A 27095-nucleotide genomic window follows, 5' to 3' on the forward strand; every position below is an offset into this window, starting at 1 on the left:
AGGGACTGGGCAGAGGAGGAGGAGGAATGGTGGAGACTGCCTCCCCATCCTGACCCTTCCAGGGAGGAGGAAGAGGACGACAGCATAGATTTACAACAGGGGTTTGTGGGAGGCTACAGCTCAGAGGCAGAGGGCAGGGGGAGTTGGGAAATAATGCGAGTGCCAGAGCAGCAGCTGGCTGACACACTGCCATTAGAAAGCATTCCAGACCCACCATCTCCCAGAACCCGGTGAGCCTTAAAAGTAGGAGAGCAAAGAGCTCGAAGGCAGAGGGCACTTAGTGGCACCCGTAGAGGAGGAGGTGGTGATGATGACGAATGAGGAAGTGGGAGAGACGGAGGGGGGGGAGATTCACTGGGGACAACGCCATTATCCAAGAGGCTGGGTTCTATAGCCTCTCTCTGTAAAGACTGAAATCACAAAGGACTGTAAGAAACTTTTCCTTGTCTTTATACCTTCCTGGGCAACCAGCCGGGAGCCGCTGACAACATCCTGACAGGCGCTCTTTTCAGAGAGACGGTGCCAGGGTTGCCAGACTATAAGACGTGGGGAAGAGTGGCCTGGTAACTCATGCATTAGCGTAAGGAGCCTGGTGGGAAGGGGCAGAGCCTAATGGCCCCCGATAAGGGCAGAAGCTGGAACTTGGCAGCTCGAGGGAGGAGTCTGGTTGTATTTGGTGCCTCAGAGATGGAGTATGGTAGACATGGAGTGGGGAGAGCAAAGAAGAAAAGATCTCAAGCTGGGCAGAACTTAACACCCCCCCCCCACTAGATTCTGTCCCCTTACCTTGAGCAGGTACTAATTAACGCCAAGACCTTGAGAAAGGAGCTGAAGCTCTGAAACTTCAGATCAAACCTGCTAATCCTAGACATTGATGTGGATTCTAATTAGGATTCTAGCTTGTGGTTTAAAATAAGCAAGTAAGAAAGGGGATTTGTTTTCTTTCCGAATACAATTTCTCTTCTTTCTTTTTTAATTTTTGTTTTTTTTTTAAGAAGGAAAGCGAGCCAGGACCAGCCTAATCAGTGGGCCATGTCACCGTTTTGTAAGGGATGCCTATTTTGCTGCACGTGGAAGGAATATTATTCCTTCTGCTTTGCTACCTTTGTGAACTTGCGTCAGGGAAGCAAGAAAGGAGTCTCTAGAAAGGGGACCAAAATTAGGCAAGGGATCCTAATGGCAACGTGAGAAGGAAAATAAGGAACTGGGTGCATTTGGAGGGATTTAAGCAAATGCCCATTGGTATTTGGAAGGTACTGTCATTGGAAGGAGGAAGGCATCTGTTTGGTACTCCATCTAGAAACTGCTGGCTGCCCTAAAACTATTTGCTTAGACTTTAGGTACTGTGTTTGTTAGTTAGAGCTATCTGAAAGTAAGTTCTAATAAACTGAGTAATATTAAAACCAAGAGCCTTCAAAATAATGAATTTTCCCTGCAATGTATTGTTATGAATTAAGGCAATTCATAATATTATTATAGTATTATAATGAATTAGACTTCGCATAATTAGTGTTTCATGTTTAAAGTACAGAAAGAGAGAGTTGTATGAGTTCTCCAACCATGCTTGTAGATGAGGCAAGGGAACTCCTAGTGCTGTAGAATGGATCAAAAGCATTCTGAAGAAATCATTGAATGCAGAGTGCCTTACCAGCTAAATTCTCTTTTTTTGCTATCACTTACAGGTGTGATGAAAACTGGGGTGGACTGTACTGTGATGAGCCAGAGATACCTCTTCCCACTCAGCTTAAAGACAACTTCAACCGTGCCCCTTCCAATCAGAATTGGCTAACCGTAAATGGTGGGAAACTGAGCACTGTCTGTGGAGCTGTAGCTTCTGGAATGGCACTTCATTTTAGTGGGGTTGGTACCTGCTGTACTGAGCTTTTTTTATATAATTCTGAAACATATCCCAAAGAGAAGCAAATTGAAAGCAGAGCCTTGGAGTTACAAACAACTTGGAAATAGAGGGGTGGGATTTAGTGTAGTGCTAAGTATTACAGTGGTGCCTCGCAAGACGAAAAGAATCCGTTCTGTGATTCTCTTCGTCTAGCGGTTTTTTCGTCTTGCGAAGCAAGCCCATTGACGGATTAGCAAATTAGCGCTATTAGCGGCTTTTAGCGGCTTTTAGCGGCTTATCTGCTGATCGGCTTAGAAAAAGGGGGGAAGGGGGGAAAAACCAGCAGGAACTCGCAAGACATTGTCGTCTTGCGAAGCAAGCCCATAGGAAATTCGTTTTGCGAAGCACCTCCAAAACGGAAAACTCTTTTGTCTAGCGAGTTTTCCGTCTTGCGGGGCACCACTGTATATGCACACAGAAGTGAGGTCTAGTCATGCAACCACACTTCCCCGCCCCCCCTCTCCTCCCACTGCATGGTCTTTGCATCTCCTAAACCTGTTCTTAGAGTTTCCCCAAGTATTCTGAGCATATTTAGGTGGCATGGAGCAGGCGGGAGGAAGGACCTGTTTTAAACCAGTATCACTGGTCCAAACAAGCAAGCATTTTATTTGTAACAATTTTTTATGCATGTTGCTAGTGAAGGCCTCAAAGTAGAATTTTTAATTCATGCAAGCTCTCAAAATTGAAACTACTGGCAGTTCTTTTCACTACAAAGCTAAATAGGCATTTTTGCAGGCTTGTTCCTATGTGTCCATGGGGGGGGGGAATCTTTTGGAAATCTATCTTACACAAAGCTATTCCCATCTTAAGCATATTTACTATTTACTACTGAGTTCCAGACAAACCATTTTAGAAGCACAGTGCAACCATTTGTGATAAAATAATTAGTATCACTATCTGTGTTTATATATTTCTAACTGACAGCCATTGCCATTTTACACTTAAAGGTTTATTTGGTTATGTGATTTAGGATTCAGAGAGAGCAAAAGACATGTTTATGGGAGGAGAGAACTCTGTAGTGGGCACTGGGTTGCTGTTTTCAGTGCAGTGGATTCTAATGCTGAAGAGACAATCCACTTTTCAGTGCAATTTCTGCTACTGGGCTACAACATAAATGCCCCCCCCCCCTCTATTTGGGAGTGTGATGTTTTTGGATTCTGGGCCTGCTCCATGAAAACACTAATTGGTTTTGTGTTGTGTTGTTGCTGTTTTTAAAAAAGTAGTTTTGGGTTGATATTATTTTGAAGTGGGAAATAAATCATATAGTTGTTATTGTTGTCATTATTTCCTTTGCAGCCATAATGGTTTCTTTTTCTTTTTCAAGGCTTGCAGCCGCTTGCTAGTTACAGTGGATCTAAACTTAACTAATGCAGAATTCATCCAGTTCTATTTCATGTATGGATGTCTGATAACCCCCAACAGTCGCAACCAAGGAGTTCTCCTGGAGTACTCTGTGAATGGTGGCATCACATGGACCCTCTTAATGGACATTTTTTATGACCAGTTCAGCAAGCCTGGGTAATAAGTATATTCCTGTTGCTCATGCAAAACCTGTTTTGATTATAAATACAGGAAACTCCCTGTTGGTTGTATTTCAGGTCATTGCATTCATCAGCGGAATGTGTATAATCCCGTTCCACCCCTGTTCTTGCCAGATTCCACCTTCTTCTGGGTCTAAAAGCAGTGTGTGTGTGTGTGTGTGTGTGTGTGTGTGTGTGTGTGTGTGTGGACGGTCGCATGTGTCTTGGTCACACGCAAAATGGTCATTCCCTGTAGTGTTTTCCTCCTCAGGCCCCTCTCTCAGAAGCTCTGAGAGCTTCTTTGTTTCAGTAGGAGGTGTTATGTACTGAAGTTATCACCCTGGGCCAGCAGGGGGATGCTGTGGATAGTTCCAGTCCACATATGCAAATGAGGGATCGAAAGTGACATTCAGTGATTGGATAGTTACAGAAAGTTGTTACAGTTACGTTGCACTGGAGCTCTATATAAGCAGGCTGACTGAACCCTTCAGTTCAGTTCTGTTCCAGCTTACAAATAAAGAGCTGCTTTGGAGAAATCGCTGTGTTGTCTGCTATGTCTACCCACTCTTTAACAGGATGGATAACAGTTAGAGCATGGGTAGGCAAACTAAGGCCTGGGGGCAGGATCTGGCCCAATTGCCTTCTAAATCCGGCCCGCAGGCGGTCCAGGAATGTTTTTATATGAGTAGAATGTGTGCTTTTATTTAAAATGCATCTCTGGGTTATTTGCAGGGCACAAGAATTCATTCATTTCCCCCCCAAAAATATAGTCCAGCCCCCCACAAGATCTGAAGGACAGTGGACTGGCCTGCTGCTGAAAAAGTTTGCTGACCCCTGAGGGACCCTGAAATTAAGCATATGTAGAAGGCTTTATAGTGTATTACCAGCAGATCACCGTATTTTTCGCCCTATAGGACGCACCGTCCCATAAGGCGCACCTAGTTTTTGGGGGGGGGAAATAAAGGGGGGAATTATTTTTCCCCCAGGCGCGGGGCTGGGGCGGGGGAGGGCCGAGCTTCCCCCGGCCCCAGCCCCCAAACAGGCAGCTCTCTGCAAGCTGTGGGAGCCCAGCGCTGGCTCCCGCTGCTTGCGGAGAGGTCCGCGAAGCCTGGAGAGCGAGAGGGGTCAGTGCGCACCGACCCCTCTCGCTCTCCAGGCTTCAGCGAAAGCCTGCATTCGCCCCATAGGACGCACACACATTTCCCCTTCATTTTTGGAGGGGAAAAAGTGCGTCCTATAGGGCGAAAAATACCGTAAACAAAAGAATGTGTCTGGCAGCAGAGGCAGATTTAGGGGGGTGCTATCAGTTCGCCTGCACTGGGCACAAAGCCAAGAGGGTACCGTGATAATGACGCACAATGGAAGGCAAGAGGTATGGGAGGGCTGCCGAATTTGGGCATTGCACAGGGCACTGCTGAAATTTTAAAGCCCCGGGTCTGCCACTGCTTGCAACTTCCCATTGCCCTCTTACCATTTTTCAACCCTCATGAAGACAGTTGTTTAAGGTCATTCCCTTATTTTCACAGTCAACATCACATGCTTGTGGATAAACAAACTGCTTTATTGCATTTTGGTGCTTTGTTGTCCATTATGACTCTTGGCAAGGTATGTGCGGATGCTAAAGGATTTTTAGTGACTGTTATACAGACTTTATAATGAGGTGGAGCTAACTGAACATTCCTCTCTATATATTGTGGTAGAGAAACGTTAGGGACTTGCCATAACCTATGGCTGCTTTCATAAATCAGGTGCCCTCAATATGTTCTGAGAATGCAGCTCCCATCAGCCCCTGCCAGCACAGTCATGAGAGCTGGTGAGAGTTGCAATCCAAAACATGTGGAGGCCATCAGGTTTGCAAAGGGTCTCCAGCAAAGGTGCTACTAATCACTCTTATTCATCTCAGTGGGACATGCTGTCATCCTGCATAACTGCATATCTGGTTTTCATGCCATTTGCAACCAACTGATTGGTTGAAACATTCCTTTCCCTTTGTGATAGCAAAACAAAGGATTTATTATAACTGAGGGGAAAAACCCATTGTCATGTAAATTTGAATAATAATAACTATATAACTACATTTACATAAGAAAGCACTATGCATAAGGATGTAGAATTCCTGTATTTCAAAGAGTGTCAGTGGGGTGCGGGGGGGTGGGATTTAGTTGGATCCCCTGTCCTGCAATGAATGCTAACCCTGGATTTAAATCTTCATTATAATAATCCAACAAGTAAAATGTTGTAACGTTTATCCTAAGAGGAGCATTGACCTTATAGGTAATCATCACCCAAACAAACACTGTAGACTTATATAGAGTCATCTAACTGTACTTCTTATCTTTGGGTAATTCTCAAGTTTTCAGTGTAAATTTTCACAGGCTCTCTCTTGCTGCTTTTTAGCTTTGTGAACATTCTCCTTCCTCCTGGTGCCCAAGAGGTGGGGACCCGTTTTCGCTGGTGGCAGCCCAAGCATGATGGTCTGGATCAGAGTGACTGGGCTATTGACAATGTGCTGATATCAGGGTCAGCTGACCAGAGGACTGTGATGTTGGACACGTTTAGCAGTGCGCCACTGCCGCAGCACGAACGCACTCCCGCAGACGCAGGACCCACCGGCAGGATTGCTTTTGATATGTTCATGGAAGACAGAACAACAGGTAGGACGAAAACCAGTGTTGTCCGTGTTATTATTTTTTTCTTCTCTGTGACAAGCATGAATTTACCCGGAGAAGCATTTCCCAACATGGCAATTCAATAGTAGGAAAAGCCTCAACCGTTGAATTTCCTCCACCCACGCAGGGGTTAAAAAGAAAGAGGAGTGCTGCCCAAAAAATGGTAACTGTAGAACAAGGCATAGGTAAAGCCATACATTTTTTTTGAAGTATTGCAATAATGTATGAGAATAGTGTTTCTGCATTAGAATGAAACAAATCATTCTTCTATTATAACCCAATAATGATTTAATAATCCAATAACTGTTTTCAGCACTTAACACCATCAGTATTTTTAATTATCAAATACTGCAGTTTTAAAACATTGGTATGAATATTATTTTCTTCAGTGAATGAGCACTGGCTGTTCCATGACGACTGTTCAATTGAAAGATTCTGTGAGTCTCCTGATGGCGTCATGATGTGCGGTAGCCATGACGGCAGAGAAGTTTATGCCATCACCCATGATTTAACTCCTACAGAGAACTGGATTATGCAGTTCAAGGTAAACACTGCTTTCTAAAGCCTTCAGAGATTTACATTAACACCAGGGCTTTTTTCAGCGGGAACTCACCAGAACTGATGCTCCCCGCTAGGCGAAAAAAAGCCCTGATTAACACCCTTTTAACAATTTAAATTTATTCTGTTGTGCCAACACTTTCCATGTGTTTTTGTGTTTCTTGATGGTAGGTGACAGGTGGTTCTTCCTTACTGGGCACTAACATGCTCCTTATCTTGACCAGGGCCCCACACCAATTTCCTGTTAAAAAGCTCTCCCTCACTTGACTACTATTTGCCTCTGAATGTAGCACCTTCAGCAGCAAACAGAAAGAGGAGGGTTGATGATTTTTTGGAGGAAACTGCCATAGCACCCCAATCCAGATTGAGAGTAGGTTCAGAATGAGAGCCCTGTAGCTGCTTTACTTTCAAAATAAAAGTGGCCAGTTTAAGGATGCCTCCCCCAAAAACATTAATAGTGCAACATGTAGTTTCCCCCTCAGCCTCTATAGTTGTAAATCTCTTACAAAAATCAGGTCTTGTCTTCCACAAAGAAACTGATCTTTTACAGCTTACTTACCACTGAGCTGGAAAATCTCACTTGCAGTTACAGCGATAGAGCTCAACTACAGCAAAAACACTGCATCTTAAGCAGATAGTTGTATAATTAATGAGTAGCATGAAAGGAAGCCTGATAACTTGATAAGACACTGACTGGATAACTCAGAAGATCAAGGTTTCTCTTTTTGTCCTTTCATTGGCATGCAATAAAATTCTGGGCAATCCTTTGTGCACCTCTGATTTCCCCCAATCAGTCTAACAGATAATAATACTCTGCTATAAATTTACATGAAAACCTCACTATTATTTTTTCTTGCTGGAAAAAAGATATCTGAAAGAAAAATCTGTGTCACTTTTTACATGTACTATATTAGATTTCTGTCGGCTGTAAAACCTCAGAAAAAATTGCCCAGAACCAAGTCCATGTGCAATATTCTACTGACTTTGGAGTGAGTTGGAGCTACCTCATACCTCAGTGCTTACCTGCTGACCCCAAATGTTCTGGGAGTGTTTCACAGCCATCTGTCTTCTTTCCAACAAAAGGATGGAAAAGAATAACTTACCGTCTACCTGAAAGCCTAGTAGGAAAGTGAGTATAAATAATATCTGAGCTACTGATAATATCAGAGTGGCCATATCGGTCTTCTAGACATATCCTCCCTTCTGTGAGAGTAGCAAAGTACCACACAGAAGAAATATGGATCAAGCTAAGGGTTTGAAGGCTCTGTTGCACCACGGTGCTGTGCTATGCATGCTGATGTTGCTAGTTCATTTGGAATGAAGACATCCATTACAAGGAACAATATAGTTAGTAGTTCCACAAGCAAGACTAGACAGTTTCCATTATTTTGGAAACTGGGAAACTGATTTCAGAATTCATATGAATGAGAACCATATATCCCTCATTTACATAACCTGCTCAACTGTAATAAGTTACCTTCAGTCTCCTATCTTTCCATATAACTAAACTGTATGACTGTCATCATGCAGCAGTGGCCATGTGAACAGCAACATGATGACAGAACAGCTGGCAGGGAGCCATGCAACAGTTCGGCCCAGACAAGCTGCAGAGGAACAGCCAGGAGCTCAAAGGCTGAAGAGGTGGGAGCTGCTCTGCCCTGCCTGTTCCCTTGCAGCTTGCCTGGACCATGGTTTGGGCAAGCTGTAAGGGGTGTGTGCAGTTTGGCTGAGCAAACAAGTGGTGGCCAAGACCAGGGAAGTGGCAAGGAGGATGTAACTAGGGTCAAACAGGCAGGCTGGAAAGTTGAAGGTTGGATCAGCATGGAGTGGGCTTTGCAAGCCTTCTCACATTCCCCTTCTCACCTCTGCCATTTACAGGAAGGAAGTGTAATCACCCCTTCGTCTTGTCCCTTCTTACTCTGGCTTCCCACAGCAATGGCATTAGTGACCATGGGATGGGACCAAAGGAGAAAAAGTTTTAGATTTGGGCAATGTTTTGAGAGGAGGAGGAGCGCAGTTTGGATGTTCTGTAGGAAGAAGGGGGAGCATGGTTTAGGCCAGTGCTTCTCAAGATACCTGATGTGGTGGATTGGCAACTTTTTCCCAGTGTGCCAGGGACCTGTACCATACTTGGTCCCTGAAACATCACACTGAACCTGGGCTGTGGTGGAGTCACCGTGGACTGGCAGCTGATGGCTTGTGGACTGACAACCACTTTGTCCATGGACAACCACTTTGTGTAGCACAGCTTTAGGTGGTCTGGAGGGGGAGGGGAGCACAGATTGGGTGATCTGTAAGGGGATGGTGTTCGGGTGGTCCATAAGAGGAAGGGGGTTGGGCAAGATGTGAGGGGTTGTGTGGTTGGATGAAGTATAAAGGGTGGGGATTGGCAAGGGGGGGGGGAGTAGGCCAGGTTGGCAAGTAATGGAAGCAGGGACACACACCCAACTGCATACAAAATTATCTTGTATCGTCTGTTGAGAGACATGTCCTATGGCCTTCAAGTTTATGAATGCATATTATTTGCGTTGTGATTTTTGCTTATTTTCTCTATCTCTGTTTATGTGTTAACTCAGCCCAGTACGGTTTAGATTTTATCAGAAGTACTCTGATATGCAATGGGCCATTGACAATTTCTATCTTGGACCTGGTTGTGTAGACAACTGCAGAGGCCATGGAGACTGTCTGAAAGAACAATGTGTCTGTGATCCAGGTTTCTCTGGTCCAAACTGCTACTTAACTCAGACTTTGAAGGTAATCTAAATATCTTTTGGTGCAGACTGTACTGAATCTTCACAATAGAAAGTATTAAAAAAATTAAATACGCGTCTGTGCTAGAATTAATCTACACATGCAAGTACCAATAAACATTAAAAAATGCAATACCTTTATTTATGTTTTGTCTGATTAAAGCAAACGTGAATCTTGTGTTCCATCAAAATATACTTTACATGTAAAATTACTCTTGGCATACTGTAGGAGTGAAAAAACATATTTTTAAAAGCTAAATGTCTATTCCTTTTACAACTAAAAATTGAGTTGGTGACTGGCTTCTCAAATGTTAAAATCCTTTAACAGACTTTCCTGAAGGAGCGCTTTGACAATGAAGAAATTAGACCGGATTTATGGATGTCTCTGGAAGGAGGCACTGCTTGCATGGAATGCGGGATTCTAGCAGAAGACACAGCTCTGTATTTTGGAGGCACTACAGTGAGACAGGCTGTCACTCAAGACTTGGATTTGCGAGGTGCAAAGTATGTCAGGTTACTTAATAGAGTTGAACATAGCTAATATATTTTAATGAAAGTTTAAATAATGACAGAGCGGCAGACTGAGTGGCTGTGGGAACAGACAAAGGTATATGAGCCTTTTACCCTTAAACCACCCACTCAGGGTCAGCTGAGGAAGGAAGGCAGAACTTGGAAGAATAAGTGAGAGAATCAATTCACTGGCCTTCGTAAAAAGAGTCATTAAATTATTATCATCCACAGTTTCACAACTGCACAAAGCATGATTCACATTCTTAAATGTCTATATAGTCAGCGACTGCAATCCTGCATACATTTTTAGTCCCCTCACTTGAAATCAGTAGGTTTGGTATGTCACCAGTACGAAGGATTTAAGCCTACAAAATGTAATATGCAAGAAAAGGCAGGAGATAAGGAGTGCTTTGAAAGCCCCAGTGTAATTAGTTGTACAGGTAGTCACTTTATAACAATGCACACTAGCTGTCACTCTGGTGTCACAGATGGAAAGGACAAAAGAAGTCTTGGTGGGGATAGTGGGGAAATAATTGCCGTTGATTTGTTGGGACCCACTAGTAGGTCATGGCCTGACCCAAGCTACAGTAGACTGAGCTTGCATATGAGGTACTGAAATGGGGCTAAAGACAGGGCTTTTCTTCAGCCAGAACTCACCAGAACTCAGTTCTGGCACCTCTCAGGTGGGTACCATTTCCATCATAAGAGATCGAGGGAGGCGTTCATGGTGAGTTTCAGTACTTTTTTTCTAGAAAAATAGCACTGGCAAAAGAGTACCCTGTAGTGTGTCTCCTAACACCATTTCAAGGACTGTTTGGAATTAATAGGTCTAAGTTAGTTGTGTCTGTTAATTTTAGACTGTTTTCTCAGGGTAGGATTAACACTGAAGACAAACCCCAAATTTCCTTTATCCATGGAGAGATTTCTGTGCCTAACAGCTGCCAGAAGGAAAGGGGGAGGGGAAGATTTATGGTGAAGTTTCTTTGAACATGCAGAAGATTGAGGCATATGGTTGGGGCACAAGGTTGTCATGTTTATTTTTAAAGTGTGAGTTATAAGAGTTTGTGCTCCTCCCCAGAGTCTCTATAAGTTAAATCTTCAGCTGGGGTAATGAATGAATCTTGTTTGAATGGCACATGCTTGTAAATGTGTGTGCACACAGGAAGGTGCCATACATTGCATAGCTATCCATTTTACATGCTTGGGGAGTATTCTGAACTGTTCATAACATATATGACAGTTACGTTACAAGAATTACAAATTATTGTAGTTTTAGGTTGTATCACATTTGTTTTCCAGGAGCTAAAAGTGGCATACATAAGTCCTATTCCTTTTACATTTTTACCCTCCTAGTAACCCTGCCTGGATCTAGACACGTCAAAGAAGCGATTCAGTTAAACGCATTGCAGACTAATACTGTACAGGGAAATCTGGTAGGGAAAGATGGGACTCCACAGCGCCACCTGGTGTCACAGTGTTATATAAAACGCTTTTTCTTTACCAGTCTAGCTGAGTCCCCTGTGAAGTAATTTAGGATGAGAGTCAGTGACTGCCCAAAGGTCATCCAGTGAAGAAGTAGGGACATTTGCTATCCACCTCAGGCATTAAAATGTATTGGACCAGCCATACAAGGGACAAGTGTTCACTAGTTGATTCCTACTGTATTTGGGGACCTGAGAGCTCCAGTTATCAATATTGCAAGCCAGCTACCCCTCTTCTAATACAGATGTCATTTAACTATGCAATAAAGACTCATTACAGTTTCAATTCTGCATGTATTTTATACTCATCATGCAACTGATTCGAGGGTTCTTCCTTGTTTTGTATATGTTGTCTGAACTTGTTTCAATTTCATTTATGTGGGGAAATGTCTACTATTTCCTTGGGAGCATACAATTATTGTGATTGCCCCCCAATGTCTTTTCATTCAGATTTTTACAATATTGGGGAAGAATTGGGAGTGAAAACAACATGACAACATGTCACAGACCAACATGTCGGAAGGAAGGAGTTCTGCTGGATTATTCAACAGATGGAGGCAAGGGTCTATTTTAATGATATCTAATAAATATTTCTGCTTATATTTAAGCACCGTACAGTTACGGGGGGAAATCCAAAAAAAAGAACATTGCCTGCAGATAGAGGTAGGATTTGCAGCAGAGCAGAACCCTTGCTCTTGAAATTGTTACCTGAAAGTTATAGTTATCTAAAATCACTGGCTGCAAAAGCGAGCCCCTAATTCAGTATGCCTCGATGGCCTCTTTTCTGCCTTTTGTTCTGGTAACACAGACACACAGGCACTAAAATGTGGTGTGGGAGGAGGGATAACAGTAAATCTTAAATCTGTGCTATAAGTCAATATAATCCAGTGAAAACAGGCACTCTAGTTTATTGAAACTCCTCTGATAATCCAGATATTTTTGATGTCTCCCATGCCATTTGGATAAATAAAATTGTATGGTGTTCAGAAATATATTTTCATACCCTCATTCTTGTCCTTGAACAATATTTTCCTGCATTTCAGAAGAAATTGGATGAACTGTTCCTCCTTTAACTACATGTCTTGTTGAAGACAATGGAACTGCTTATTCTTAAGAATCGCCCATTGTTGCACAGGAAATATTCTGTTGGAAACTCTTCTATAAATAAACAGGACCTAACTTCTTTAAACTCACTTTATTTTTGTTATAAGGCAACTGACATTTAATCTGACAGCTAGCCACCTGCTGCTCTCCTGATACCATGTACATGTTAAGGGGAATGTAAGTTGAGTGATTGTGCACATTCACCAGAACACATGGAGAATGTGCACATAACCCCTTCTATGAAGAGGTGTGCACATTTCCAAGTCAACATACATAATCTCCATACAACAGGCTTTGGGAGATGTGCATATATTCACAATGTATATTGACTGGGAAATGTACACACCTCTTCATGGAAGGGTTATGTCAGGCGTGACCAAACTTGGCCCTCCAGATGTTTTGGGACTACAATTCCCATCATCCCTGACCACTGGTCCAGTTAGCTAGGAATGATGAGAGTTGTAGTCCTGAAACATCTGGAGGGCCAAGTTTGGCCATGCCTGGGTTATGTGCACATTCTCCACGAGTCCTGGTGAATGTGCACAGTAGCCCGTTGTTATGCACATTAACCACTCAACTTACATTCCTCTTAATATCTTCACTGTCAGTGTAATATTTACACAGCACATGGTGAATCTCCTATACATTCCTAATGAACAAAACTGTACCTCAGAAAATATTAGTAACGAGAAGTGATTTCTTCACAGTGCCAAAAAAGATTATGCAACCACTTAATCAAATGGACATTACACCAACAGTTCTAATCAGTACACTTACAAAAATCTTTAGTATCAAGGTGCTAGTAGGGAAGAGTTTATCATATATTATCATATCCATTTTCAGGCATCTATAGTTATGACTGGTTCAAAGCCACCCACTGAATAATGGTGGACCACTTGAATCCAGTCTCAACATGAGTTCTCAGATATTGATAAGTTCTTACTTTACCTTGACTCTTTGTCCTGTAGGAATATCTTGGACACTGCTCCACGAGATGGATTATCAGAAATACATCTCCATCAGACATGATTACATCCTGCTCCCAGAAGATGCTCTGACCAATACAACTCGCCTGCGTTGGTGGCAGCCATTTGTAATTAACAATGGAATTGTGGTTTCGGGCTTTGATCGTGCTCAGTGGGCGCTGGATAATGTACTGATTGGAGGAGCAGAGATCAATCCGAGTCAACTGGTAGATACGTTTGATGACGGTAAGAGTCGAGCAAGTCACCATTATTTTCATCATTATGTTTTGTTGATTGACGGAGTTTCAAGTCCATATTTGAATTTTTGTTTAAAGAAGACACAGGGGACTTTTTAAATAAGTTTTTTTCCAAAAAAATAAATTGCTCATAATAAAATACATATTAATCTTGTAAAATAATGCTAAGGAAGCTTCCTAGATATAGATATTATCACCATATTTTGAAATTGAATAGTTTTAACAAAATAGTTCTGAGCACCAAAGGTCAGCAAATGCTACGACTAAGAGGATGGGGGTATGGACTGAGCTCCCCCACCCATGTGGGCCATTTTGTCAGGTGGACAGAGCTAGACACCTATCAATCAACTGGTTGACCCAACTTCAAAGGAAAGAACCTGGGGTAAAACTTAAATTCTGAAAGCAGGAATTGGATACACTAGGGAATACCCAATCAGGAGCTGAGTAATGGAGCTGATCCCAGCAATCCCCACTTTGGGAAGGGATCAGCTACACTATGGAGCTCCCGATTGGGAATTCCACAGTACAGCTGATCCCTGTGAGGTTTGTTGTCAGCACCAATCAGCTGATTGGTACTGAGAGCAACCCTGAAGGTTGCTGGTTGTTCTTTTTCAGCTGCATCTTTACTTGCCCCATCCCTGATGTCAGGTGTGGGGCAGGTGGACATGATTTGATGACAATCCAAATTAGGACCCCTACCAGCCTACTTTGGCTGTGGGAAGGAGGTTCCCCACCACTAGCTTAGATATTCAGAGAGGGTTAAATGTGGCAAATATGCCACCACTCCTACTTTTCCTAATGCCTTTGGGAAGGTTAGAGGCAGTGTAAGTTAATTAGCCACTGCCTGTGGCTTCCTGAATGCCAAGCGTAAAATTATAAATCCAATAAAATCCAGTGCACAGTCTGAAGGCACATGAGGTCACCACCATGCTGAAGTTATGCATGAGTCTGGTCAGTATTTTGATGTGTGACCATCTGGGAGCCCCCTGTACATCACCATGTTTTCCATTATTGAAAAAAAAACACTGTACATGCACACCCCTTCTCAAAGAACTCTGGTGGGAGAAGGATGAAAAGAACGCCAACAATATATGCCTTGTCTGTCTGCCTATCACTTTTTGGAATATTTTATCATTCTATTACGAATATACAAAAAAAACCTTTTATCTGTTTAGTACGTATTGGAACATTATGAAACTTCTCCTTAATTCTGTCTAATTGATGTTAATAGAAGGCATTTCCCATGAAGAAAACTGGAGTTTCTACCCAAATGCCGTCAGGACTGCAGGCTTCTGTGGCAACCCATCATTTCATCTCTACTGGCCAAATAAGAAAAAGGATCAGACAAACAATATCCTGTCCTCTCGGGAACTCATTATACAGCCAGGATATATGATACAGTTTAAAGTAAGAAGCTTCTGTTCTTCCAAAGTAAAATGTTGAGTCCATAGACATCAGATTTGCCTAGAAATTCTGACAGGGTCAAGTGAGATGCCTGGTTCGGATTTCTATCAAATATTTACTGCATATTGCTTATTAGAATTTATTGGAGCCACATTAGGGTGTCTAACAATAACATTGATACATAAATACTACTTCCATTCAAAGTCCAGGCTTTAGAAACGACTAGAGGAAAGGGATATTTTATTGTGCTCCATTTATGTCAGGGGCAACCTTTTCCTCTGAAAAAAGCCAGTTTTCCCCTTCACAAGTGGAATGTCATTATAACAGTACTACCTTTACTAGGATGTTGATTAACTGAAGCTCAGAAAAATTTAGGATGCCTATTTGGCTAGTAAACATTGGCTCACCCATGCAAAAGGTTATAACAGACAGGGGAGAAGGAAAGAAAGACAACGTCAAAGCTGGAAGAATGTTGCTTTGATTTTAGTTAAAATTAAATTGCTATTGTGTTTGTTTCAGATTGTAGTTGGCTGTGAAGCCACATCTTGTGGAGACCTCCATTCTGTGATGTTAGAATATACCAAGGATGCTAGGTAAATCTATATCCACAGTGAGATATATTGTGGAATGGGCTTGAAAACTTGAAGTAATTCTTTAAAAAATCATTTTATATTATACATTTAAATTATATGCAGGCACACAGTTCAAGAGGCCCAAAATATACAAGTAGATTAGCATATACTAAAACAGTAAAATCACTGTTTGGAACCATCCAGTATCTTTATTATTTTTTAATTATGTTTTTCAGATTTGGGTTGATTGGTTTTATTGTATATTTCTGTTGTATGCCATCTTGATATATGTATGAAAGCGTGGATCATAAACATTCAGATGAATCGTAAATAAATAAAATAAGATGCAAACATCATCATAAGAATGCAATAAATATATAGAAAGAATGAGTAGCTAAAGCTGTCCTAAATTCATCATTGCAGATTTCTTTGGAATCTGACGTATCTTGTTAGACCACTTTTCTTAATTAATTATCTGTGCAATCAGAAGAGCCTTGGAACTAGCTTGGCCCCCTGCCCATTATGGAATTAGAAATGTGGAATTTGCAGGAATTTACTTGACACTGCAGGGTTTAAGTCATGAATGTGCATTTGAAACTTATTGAACCAAAACATCCAGTCTACACGGGGACCCTGTTCTTACCAGATTTATTCCACTGCTCCTGACAAAGTTCCTATATAATGGTATTAGGATAAGAAAATCTATAACTGGACAAAGAATACAGGACGTCAATCTTTGTCTGTTTATAACTCTACTTGGAAGAATATTGTTAAGGATAATATTTTTTTAAATACACCCATTTCCATGACATTTAGTAGGTACTCGACTGTTTTTATTATTCTCCTTCAGCTGCTGTAACAATATTATTTCCTTTGCTTCTTTCAGGGCAGATTCATGGCAGCTTGTCCAGACACAATGTCTTCCATCGTCTTCTAATAGTGTTGGCTGCTCCCCATTTCAGTTCCATGAAGCTACAATCTATAACTCTGTCAACAGCTCCACTTGGAAGAGAATAACTGTCCAGCTGCCAGATCATGTCTCATCCAGGTAGGTTACTGAAAGGTCATCTTATTGCATTGCAATAAAACATCATCTGCTTAGCTGGCACTGGTTGAGGGTGCAGAAGAAGAGGCAATTTAAAACATTATTTTCTCTCCGCTCTGGTACATAATCAATATTATTGGGGAAATATTTCCCCACAGTAAAAATAAATAGTGTTTCCAAGAGAACGTCTTGGAGGTTCAGTGCTTCAGCAGACACCCTGCTCCATTACTTGTGATATATTGGACAAAATAACGTTTGTGATTTTAATGCTCTGCATCTTCCACAGCCCCTTGAAAGAGAGGCTAGCAAATGTTGTAACTGTAATACACAGAAGGCAGTAAAACAGCACCCAAGGCTGCAGCATGCATACACATGGTAGTCTCTATCCGTTGTCTAGCATGCCCATAATGTGTGCCAATATTACAATAAAACTTTTTGTGTTAGGATGTATTGTTTGTGGTTCGAGGACCCAACCCCCGCGATGCGAAAAGAATACACAAGGACGCATGATATAAGGTTAATGGGCATGGAAAGGCCACAACTTTATTGATTACAGCAGTGAAAAGGTATTGGCTTAGGCATTGGATCTCTAAAACAAGTGGGTTTATTCACCAGTAGGTGGAACCTGTTGATGCTAATCCAACTATAAGCTCCCCCCTGATGTCACCAAGGGTCGTGCCATGGCCTCCCGCCAAGCAGGCATCGGACAGAACACATGACCGCCAGATTCCTTTAACGGAATACCCAAAAATTGAAGGCATAGGCGATGGCCACACCTAGCCCTTCGACACACCACAACACATTATTCCAATGCCTAACCTACCCACCAATACTACAAAAGTTGTGACGATTGCTACGAGGTAGGCGAAAAAACCACAAAGCCTAAAGCCAAATGGAAAAACTCCTACCAGGCCCCCTAGACAACCAGGGCGACCAACCTAAGGTCCATAGCAAGGCCAAAGAACAAAGACTCTGAGCTAAAAGGGAGTGGAGGGTGGGTGACTCGCGACGAGACGACGGCGAAGAATGAGGCCGGGGAGAGGCTGGCGCCGCAGCAAAAGGCTGCTGAACACGCCCCCTCCGAGGCACCTGGTTGGATGCCTGCCGAGGGGGCGTGGGCGCCAGCCAGGTGAGCTGGAGGCAGGGGGCAAACACCCCCTGCCAGGGGCGGTGCTCGGGCCCCGCCACAACCACTCCCCTCTCTTCCAGGGAGGAGAGTCTTTGTTACCATTATATCTCATCTTTCCTCCGAGGAGCTCAGTGTGGCATTTATGGTTCTCCCTCTCCCCGCTTCATCCTCACAACAACTCTGTGAGGCAAAGGGAGAGAGGGGCTGGCCCAAGGTGACCCAGAGAGCTTCCTAGCTGACTGACAGTTCAAACTCTGGTCTCCCCATCATAATCCAGCCATTCCTCTCTGGCTCACGGTGGCTATTTTATTTGCAGTGCGACTCAGTTCCGGTGGATACAAAAAGGAGAAGAATCAGAAAAGCAAAGCTGGGCAATTGATCATGTGTACATTGGAGAATCCTGCCCAAAACTCTGTGGCGGCCATGGATACTGTACAACCGGAGCCATTTGCATTTGTGATGAAGGATACCAAGGTGTCATGTTCTTTTTATTATTATTATTATTGTTTAAACCTAGTCCATTGAAACTAACTCAGTATTACACAGCAAAATGGGTCTGGAATCCACCATGTTTCAGAGGAAGTCTGCTGAGACTCCTAGGCAATGTGTGGCTGGTGCCTGAAAAATTTGGAAATGTGAATACAGAGACCATCTTTCACCTATCAATAATAGTACCTCATGCAGATCTAGCTCCACCTAGCCCCTCCCCAAAAATGTGTACTTGCTTGCACAAATCACAGGCTGCGGTAGCAGACGGTGTGCTGGGGAGGCAGCACTCACCTGATCTCCTGACACCTGAGTCGCTATTGCTTACCAGGAAAGAGGGGGATGGGGAGGTCAGCAGAACCAATCTGGTAATTCTGTCAATGTGTTTGCACCAAGCTGACACCTACCTTTACCTGCTGTCAGGTGAGTGGCATTGCTCCTTCATGCCATCAGCTACTGACAGGGTACCTAAAACTCAGATAGCCCTGCAGTTCATATTTATGGAAGCCATTTCTGTTTTCAATTTTGAATTGGAAAAATTCAGTCCTGCAGGGGTGCAGCCTTCCAATGACAATCTATCAAAGCACCAGAATAGCTACGTGAGAACTGCCATTTAAATGATTGGTTAACTACAGTGATAAGTCCCTCGGTGTGGTTTGGGCGGTGTATAGCCCAAACACCATCAGTAATGAGAGAGAAAAATGTGAGGGTTTCCACCACCCCATTATTGGTTGTACAAGTACTGTTCAGAGGAATTAGTTCTGGGTTCCTCAAATGTGGTGTTCCACATTCAGCGGACTGGTGGGAACAATGCACTCCGATGACTGTCTGTATTAACATTTACTGTATTAACATTTACTCCTAGGGCTGTCTGGGATTAACATTTGCTAAGGATAGTGAATTTACCAAAAAGCATATTTACCAAAGAGCATTAATCTGTATTTCCAACATGTGCAAGCATAACCAGCGTCCTATCAACAGTGTTTCTGCTCTGAAAAAGTTATGTCTGTGAATGATGTCGTTTTAGCTGGCAAAGACGAAATCACTAAATAAAATACAATCTCAAGACAAGTATGATGCATTATGGCAACTACTCTTGAATATATGTGTGAAATAAGATGTTTGATCCACCACCATGTATTTATTTTTTTATATAGGGCTAAAACTGGGAAAGAAAATATATGGCATTTTTAACATAGGTTATTTGAAAATCAATGAATGTTTATAATTTAATCAGTCTACAAATAAAAGACCCTGTATCTGAGGACTTACAAGTGACTTTCAGTGTTTTAAAGTGTCGGGAGAGAAGGAGCTTGGTGCACTTCTGTTGTAATATTTCAAGTCGAGCATCAAGAGCTTTCACTTTCCCTCAGCCCCAAGTTCAAGGACTTCAACTGAAGCACAGGCTTTTCTTAACCATGGACATAAATTCTCAGTTAGAGTATCTCAGTGTTGTCAGCATTGTAATTTTTATTTATTCCTTTTCAGGGGATGACTGCTCTGTTTTCAGCCACGACCTTCCCAGTTATATTAAAGATAATTTTGAATCTGCAAGAGTAACTGAAATAAACTGGGAAACTATCCAGGGTGGGGTTATAGGGAACGGATGTGGGCAGCTGGCACCGTTTGCACATGGAGATTCTCTGTATTTCAACGGATGCCAGATAAGGCAAGCTGTAACTAAGCCCCTGGATTTGACCCGAGCAAGGTAATTTTGTGTTGCCATGAATCTTAAATATATATTTTTCAATTTGCATGAGAAAGTTAGTGTTGAACACAATGGCATTCAGTGATATTAGGGGTGCAGGTGGAATGAAAATAACCTTAGGAAATAAAATTACAGGGATTGTTTTGCAACATGAGTTGTGTTCTGTTGTTCCCTCCGTGCATTTGGCCTAGACCAAATGGTGCTATGGCTAGATGAGCTCACCTCCAACACAGAGGCATTCAGTCAGGCTTCTGAAAAGGGGGACCTACATGCACACATATCACCTTCCAGCTTGAAGTGTCTTTTCCTTGCCTCACTACCCTGAGCAGCTTTTAGGGGAAACCGCTGGAAGAGGGGGTGGATTGTTCCATCTGGCAAGCCAAACTGTTTGCCCTGCTGGGACAATTGCCTTGGCACCACATGGAAATTCCTCCCAAAGAATCTTAACTCTTGTAAGCAGTGGCGTAGCGTGGGTTGTCAGCACCCGGGGCAAGGCAAGTAATTTGCGCCCCCTAACCCGTGGATTTGCGCCCCCTAACCCTAACCCCCAGATGTTGCACCCGGTACGGCCGGCCCCCCCTGCACCCCCCACGCTATGCCACTGCTTGTAAGAGTCAGTTTTATTGTTAGTAGTTTTACTCTTAAGTGTTAGATCATGCAGTAAAGTAATTTCTATTCTATTCTTTTAACTTCTCCTTATGGTTTTTCCTCCCCAGCAAAATAATGTTTGTTTTGCAAATCGGAAGCCTTTCTCAAACAGACAGCTGTAACACCAATCTAAGTGATCCTAATACGGTGGACAAGGCAGTGTTGCTCCAGTACAGTGTAAATAATGGGATTACATGGCAAGTCATTGCACAACATCAACCAAAGGACTTTATACAAGCCCAAAGAGTGTCTTACAATGTACCACTGTAAGTACCAAGTAATACTACCAGCCTCTCTTACCGCAGACAATCCATACAGAAGAAACTCAACCACACATTAAAGTAAAAACCAGGCTGGGTGGGGCAGACACTGAAAAGTGAAATGGGTCTTGCCCTGGAGGGGGATGGATGTGACCGTTAAAAGTTATTTATGGGACACCAGCATTTTTAATTAAAGAATTAAATCCTTTTTTTAAAAAAATTGAACTTTGAAAGAAAGACCTATTATTTTCTGAGCCAATATAGTTTAAAAGTGAAAAATTATGTAGTCTGTATTCACTCGTGACTTTTCCAGAGATATTATAATTTGACAATTTCCCCCACAGATGTTGTTACAATTTCAAGGTGGTCTTTCAGTGGAGTCTGCTGCCCTTTGGAACTGGTAGGGTGGAAAGCAGGAAGCCCAAAAGAGAAGATGGAGATATAGTCAATGGCAGACAGAGCTTCCTAATTCTGGTTTTGTCCCCATCCTCCTCCTTGCAATACTGAGGCTGAGGAGGAAGCTGACAGCCAGCACTACCTGCTGGACTGCTTGTGAGGTGATAGGCAGGTGCAAGCTGGCTGAGGACTGACTGGGCTTGGTGGACAAGCCTCGGCTGCTAGCTCTATGGCAAGTAAATAAAACTTAGCCTAAGACTTGACATTTAGCAGCAAATTCAAGGTTCCCAGCTGGTTACTTGTCTCCAGTGTGCAGGAGTCTGGGGACCTCTTCAAAGAAGTAGCCACAATTGCAACCTGGTTCCAAGATTGGATTTCCCAATCAACTGGGGAAAGGTTACTAGGGGTTTGCAGATAAAAAAAGTGATGGGTATAGAAAGGATTAAACACATTTTGTGACTTGCCACTCCTGCGTCTCATCCATCCTGGCTTGTATTATATGGAATCCCCTGACGTCACAACAGTTGCTAAGACGCAGCTAATTTTAGCTCCTTTGCCTCAAACCACTGCTTTGTGACATTGTAGCTAAAAGTCCATGGGACGTGGGTGGTGCTGTGGGTTAAACCACAGACCCTAGGACTTGCCAATCAGAAGGTTGGCAGTTCGAATCCCCGCAACAGGTTGAGCTCCCATTGCTCAATCCCAGCTCCTGCCAACCTAGCAGTTCGAAAGCACGTCAAAGTGCAAGTAGATAAATAGGTACCGCTCCGGCGGGAAGGTAAACGCTGTTTCTGTGCACTGCTCTGGTTTTCCAGAAGTGGCTTAGTCATGCTGGCCACATGACCCAGAAGCTGTACGCTGGCTTCCTCAGCCAGTAAAGCGAGATGAGCGCCGCAACCCCAGAGTCGGTCACGACTGGACCTAATGGTCAGGGGTCCCTTTACCTTTTAGTTAAAAGTCCATTAATAGGATTGGACCGTCTGACTTTGGCATCCTTATACTAGTATCATAAATGCACCCCACCCTCAAATATTTTTTCAGAACGCTGTTAAGCTTGATAAATCTTGAAATAGCCTGGAAGCACATGGTAGTTCAAACAATGCATATGAGTCTTGTTTCCTGTTTGTTGTTTATTGCCAAACACATTTCAGACTTTCTGCTCTGCATCTCCTGGAACAGACCGTGATATACAGATAAGACTACGAGAGAGCTGTATTGTCATGTCCAAGGACCACAAGCCGTGCCTCTTCAAGGATAATCCCCCATGCATGCTAAACGTCTGCTTGACTCCTCTCTAACTTCTCCTCCTCTGTCTGCCCCTTTAGGGAGGCACGAATGAAGGGAGTGCTCCTTCGCTGGTGGCAGCCCCGCCACAATGGCACAGGCCATGATCAATGGGCTCTGGACCACGTAGAAGTTGTTCAGTGAGTATAAAACGTCGTCTCGTATCACCACCACCACCCTCATCTTGGAAAGTGCTGGTTTTTCCACAGCATGGCACATTTCAGTGTAGTAAGGAGCTCTTCCTAGTTCCAGGAGAGGGTATGTGTTTGAGGTCAGCTGCAGGGTAGAGGAATGCACTGGTACTGTTGTAAATGCAGGAAGGGGAAATGTGGGGTTTAAACTGCTTTTGAATTGCTGATAATTCTGTGCCCCATTGTCCATGGAAGAGCATGTGTGTGTTTCAGCAAGTAAGGTGTGAAGCTGAATTGCATTTTGAAGCACACTACAGAACGGTAGTATATGTTGTTCTGCAGTTATAAACACAATTCACCTGTAACGCTAAGCCAAACCATGACTTGGTGTAAACAAGCAAATGTGTGGGTTCCTGAAGAGAAGATTGCGGTCACTGTGCTCCTCCTGCAGTCCTGCTGCTGTTAAATTACTCGGGTCTATGGCATGGCTTGGTTTAGCATTGTATTAGTCTTGCTTCAGACTAGCCACAAGTTGTAACCAAGGTTTTGTTCCTGGTTTACTGTTTGTGGATTGGGAAAGCCAAAGAATCAACTCAGGTTCATACGTGAAGCTAAGTCAAACCATGACTAGATCCTAAGTAGCACAGCAGCAGCAAGATTTGAGGAGGAGCACCACAGCAACAATCTTTTCTCTGGGAATCCACAAGTTTGTTCATTCAAGCCATGGTTGGCCTAGCATTGCAGGAGAATTGGGCCATATTGCAATTGACTTGGGCTTCAGCTTTAGCAACTAATGCCTTATTCATCCTCCACCTCTTTTCCCCAGTAAGCAGGTGGTGTTCAGAAACAGGGTTCATTATAGCAAGTTTCTATGGGCAGACAGCACTACATTCATTTCCCTGCCACAATCTTACCAAGTAAAATGTTTTTGTCCTGTTGATTCTTCCCCTGGCTAAAATGGTCTCACAATCAGAATAACCAGTTTATGCTTATTGCATCACAGAAAGATGACCAACTTTTTCTCTAACAATTTAGTTCCTGACATTCTAGTGTCATGACGGGCTGGGATTCATCGCTCCAGTGATTGGCTGAGAGAGGTGTGCCTTCCCAGTAGATAGGTTCAAATGTTATTTTATTGAAAGCTTTCAAAGTGTAATGGAGAGTGATGGAGCTTGGATTATATCTTCAAACATTTTTGCTCAGCTGTTAAACTATTGGTTTCTTGATTCACATTTAAATTAGGGCTGTGGAAGTATTAATTGGTACACTATTTTACTCAGTAATTATCACTTTTTGTCATATACTTTATCTGTGAAAAGTGCTGATAGTATGATTGGGTCAGGTGCTGGTCCCAATCCAGCTAAAGTTAGTTGTGACTAAAGCCCCCAAGTTACGTCCCATTGAGAGTAACAGGGTGTGGGCACAACTAACTTTAAAAAGTTCAGAGCCACTGGCTTGGATCTAGACTTGCCCCATGCTCCCCCTACTGCAGTTCCTCCCAACCCAAAGCTGCTCCTGGACATCAGGAGACTCTCCAGAACGCAGCACAGAGGATTAGAGTGGGAGGAAGGAATTGGAGAAAATTGGGTGGAGGTGCCTTGCGTGACGACCCCTTACACCCCATCCCATCTCATTCTGAAGAGCTACTTGACTCTCAGAACCACTGGGGAAGCTTTGGGGAGGCAATTGAGCACTTGTGCAAATCTGGATCCAAGCCATTGTGTTGATGATTTTTAAAATGATGATGAATTAGTTTGAAGAAATATCCTATTGCCATTGAATAGCTTCAAACTGCTAGTTGTATCTTCAGCCGTGGCTGACTCTGTTAAAGCAAGACTCTAAACTGTCTTTCAAAACCTCAACTTTAGTCTATGGACAGCCCTAATTTAAAGTAGTAAATATGACAATAGCAACTCGGATTACGGCATCTAGATAGTCCTGCTCTAGACTTCACTGCAAGGCACCTTCTTGCATGTCACTCATGTCCACCCCAAGTATTGATTCACGCTTGGCTGCCTTTTGCTTTTTGTCTTTGTTATTTCAAACACGCCTTGCTGACTTTGCCTCCATAAAATCAAAATCTAAGTTTGAAGTAGAAAAAGGAAACAGAGTTTTATTCTTAACTCACCAAGTACATTTGATGCAGACTCTGCACACATAATACACAAATACATTTTTAAAATACTGCATTTTGGGGTATAATATAGGTAGCTTGGGTAAATCCTAACTCTTCAAGATTTTCATCTTTAAAAATTAGGGGGGGGAGGCAGGGAGGATAGAGCTTTCATATTAAAGTTGGAAAGGATATTTCTTACCATGAAATACTTCAGATTTTTCTATATATATGTGCCACTTTCTTCTGCAGAGGCTCAGAAAGTGGCTTTTAAAGAATAAGTAAAAAGCAGCATTAAAATCATAATAATTTCTTATAATTTTGCACATTAAAGCAACAGTGGCAAAAAAAAACACCAGGTCAGTCATCTCAATTTCCACAATGAGCTTAACAGAATGTTGGTTTTTACCTACCATTGGAAAGTCTTAATAAACTCTCATTGGAAACAGCACTAAGATGACCCTTTTCTAATAGTGGACAATCTTACATCAAATAATGGCGTAGCACTATAAAGTTCTCGTTGTAAATCTTAATTCTATCTATATATGAGGAAAGGCACTTCCTAAGGAGCCAGCTAGATTTCAGGGCAGTCATCCATGGGAATTAATAGAAGAAGAAGCATCTGAACATGTATTAAAGAGAGTTAAGTAAATGAACGTGCTATGGTTAACTTGGATATACAGCATCAGCTAGCTGAACTATAAGTAGGGCCACTAGATACGAAAGAGGGTTCCTGTACTTATAAAAGCGGTACAGAAGAGAAAATTCCAAGTGCTGCAGCTATTCTTATTTCTGCATGAAAGCTGTCATGTGCAAAAATTCCCTCTTCTACACAACTCTTAAAGGTAGTCCTCCTTGGCCCTGCATCTATAGCCTTCCTGCAGTCTTATTCTAAGGGCTTGTCTCCAATGTATGGCTCCATCAGATAGGTTTTACACAAGCAGGGTGCAGGAACAACCCTTAGGTTGAAGCTTTCCAAATTTTTCATGTTGGTGGCACACTTTTTAGACATGCATCATTTTGCTACACACTAATTCAGTTCTACTAGCAAACCAGGTGTTAAACTAACCCCTTTCCAGCCCCAGGAGGAGCCCGGGGAGCGTGTGTGCAACACACTGCAGCCAACACACTAATGTGTCGCGACACACAGTTTGGAAAGCCCTGCTTTAGGTTATGCAGCTCCCTTCTGCAACCAGAACCAGAACAAGATGCAGACACATGTCCATTTCATAGGACAAGGTTAGCCAAACATTGCTGGACTACAACTCTCATCTTGAGCATTGACCATGCTTTCTGGGGCAGGTGGGTGTTATAGTCCAGCAACATCTGGAGGGTACCACATTGACCACCCCAGCTACAGAAATATCCCCCAGCCACATGATCCACCTACCACAAAAAGGAAGATGGGGGAGGATCTACAGTGGCACCCACAGTTCCTTATTATTATGCCATTAATTAATCCCTGCTGCTACAATTCAGTGGCCATTCCATGTTGGCTCCTCCTATCTATGCCAGTAGGAAAATGCCAGCAGGGACCAAAGAACTCTGAGACATTTATCTTTTAAGAGACCATGTCACATAACCCAAACTAGATATGAAGGTTAAACCTGATGTTAGTCGTACTCAGAGTAGCCCCACGTAAATGAATGGACACAGTAAACTTATTGCTGTTGGCATCTGTCTGTCTCAGGAGACAATGGAAGAGTGAGCCTTCAGGGGTGAAGTCAAAAGACAGCCCAATGTTTGTCGCACGGTTCGGCCTTGTGTAGTTGTTTTTGGGTTCACAAATAGCCATTGTGGTGTGGAGCCTGACTGGGAGCATGGTGAGGAAGAGGGAGAGGAGCTTTAACTACTACTACTACTACTACTACTACTACTACTACTACTACCACTACTTATTATTCCTAAAAGTTTATTTACCATCCTTCATCTGAAAACTTTGCTCCCATTATGCTCCTGATCAGAACTAGTCACACCATATCAGCTCTTTGTGATGGGAGGAAAGATTCCACTGGCATCAAGGACAGATGGTGTGAACAATTATCACATCTAGTTTGGCTCTCTGTCTCTTAAATTATAAGCCCTAGAATTCATTTCATTCTTGATTGCATATATGGTTGGGGGGAAACATTTTTAGGCAAATCACTCACTTGGACCTGGGGAGGGGGTCTTTTTAGGATAAATACTTCCTTTCTAGGAAATATTTTT

At 42.7% G+C, this 27095-nt stretch overlaps 1 protein-coding gene across 3 annotated transcripts in view; it reads left to right on the plus strand.

Annotated features, from left to right (window-relative positions):
* The window catches only part of RELN (reelin), a 296593-nt gene that overhangs the window by 264188 nt on the left and 5310 nt on the right, over positions 1 to 27095 (plus strand). For all 3 annotated transcript variants that reach the window (XM_081211340.1, XM_081211341.1, XM_081211342.1), the window contains 16 exons: positions 1683 to 1860; positions 3222 to 3415; positions 5815 to 6071; positions 6476 to 6630; positions 7559 to 7773; positions 9221 to 9398; positions 9723 to 9898; positions 11836 to 11942; positions 13458 to 13700; positions 14943 to 15118; positions 15635 to 15708; positions 16574 to 16735; positions 18178 to 18335; positions 19836 to 20055; positions 20772 to 20969; positions 22685 to 22783. In XM_081211340.1, the coding sequence (XP_081067466.1) occupies positions 1683 to 1860; positions 3222 to 3415; positions 5815 to 6071; positions 6476 to 6630; positions 7559 to 7773; positions 9221 to 9398; positions 9723 to 9898; positions 11836 to 11942; positions 13458 to 13700; positions 14943 to 15118; positions 15635 to 15708; positions 16574 to 16735; positions 18178 to 18335; positions 19836 to 20055; positions 20772 to 20969; positions 22685 to 22783 (2790 nt within the window). The remainder of the gene's footprint in view (positions 1 to 1682; positions 1861 to 3221; positions 3416 to 5814; positions 6072 to 6475; positions 6631 to 7558; positions 7774 to 9220; positions 9399 to 9722; positions 9899 to 11835; positions 11943 to 13457; positions 13701 to 14942; positions 15119 to 15634; positions 15709 to 16573; positions 16736 to 18177; positions 18336 to 19835; positions 20056 to 20771; positions 20970 to 22684; positions 22784 to 27095) is intronic.

This window comes from Podarcis bocagei (assembly GCF_964188305.1).
Source record: "Podarcis bocagei genome assembly, chromosome: 10".
Lineage (NCBI taxonomy): Eukaryota > Metazoa > Chordata > Lepidosauria > Squamata > Lacertidae > Podarcis > Podarcis bocagei.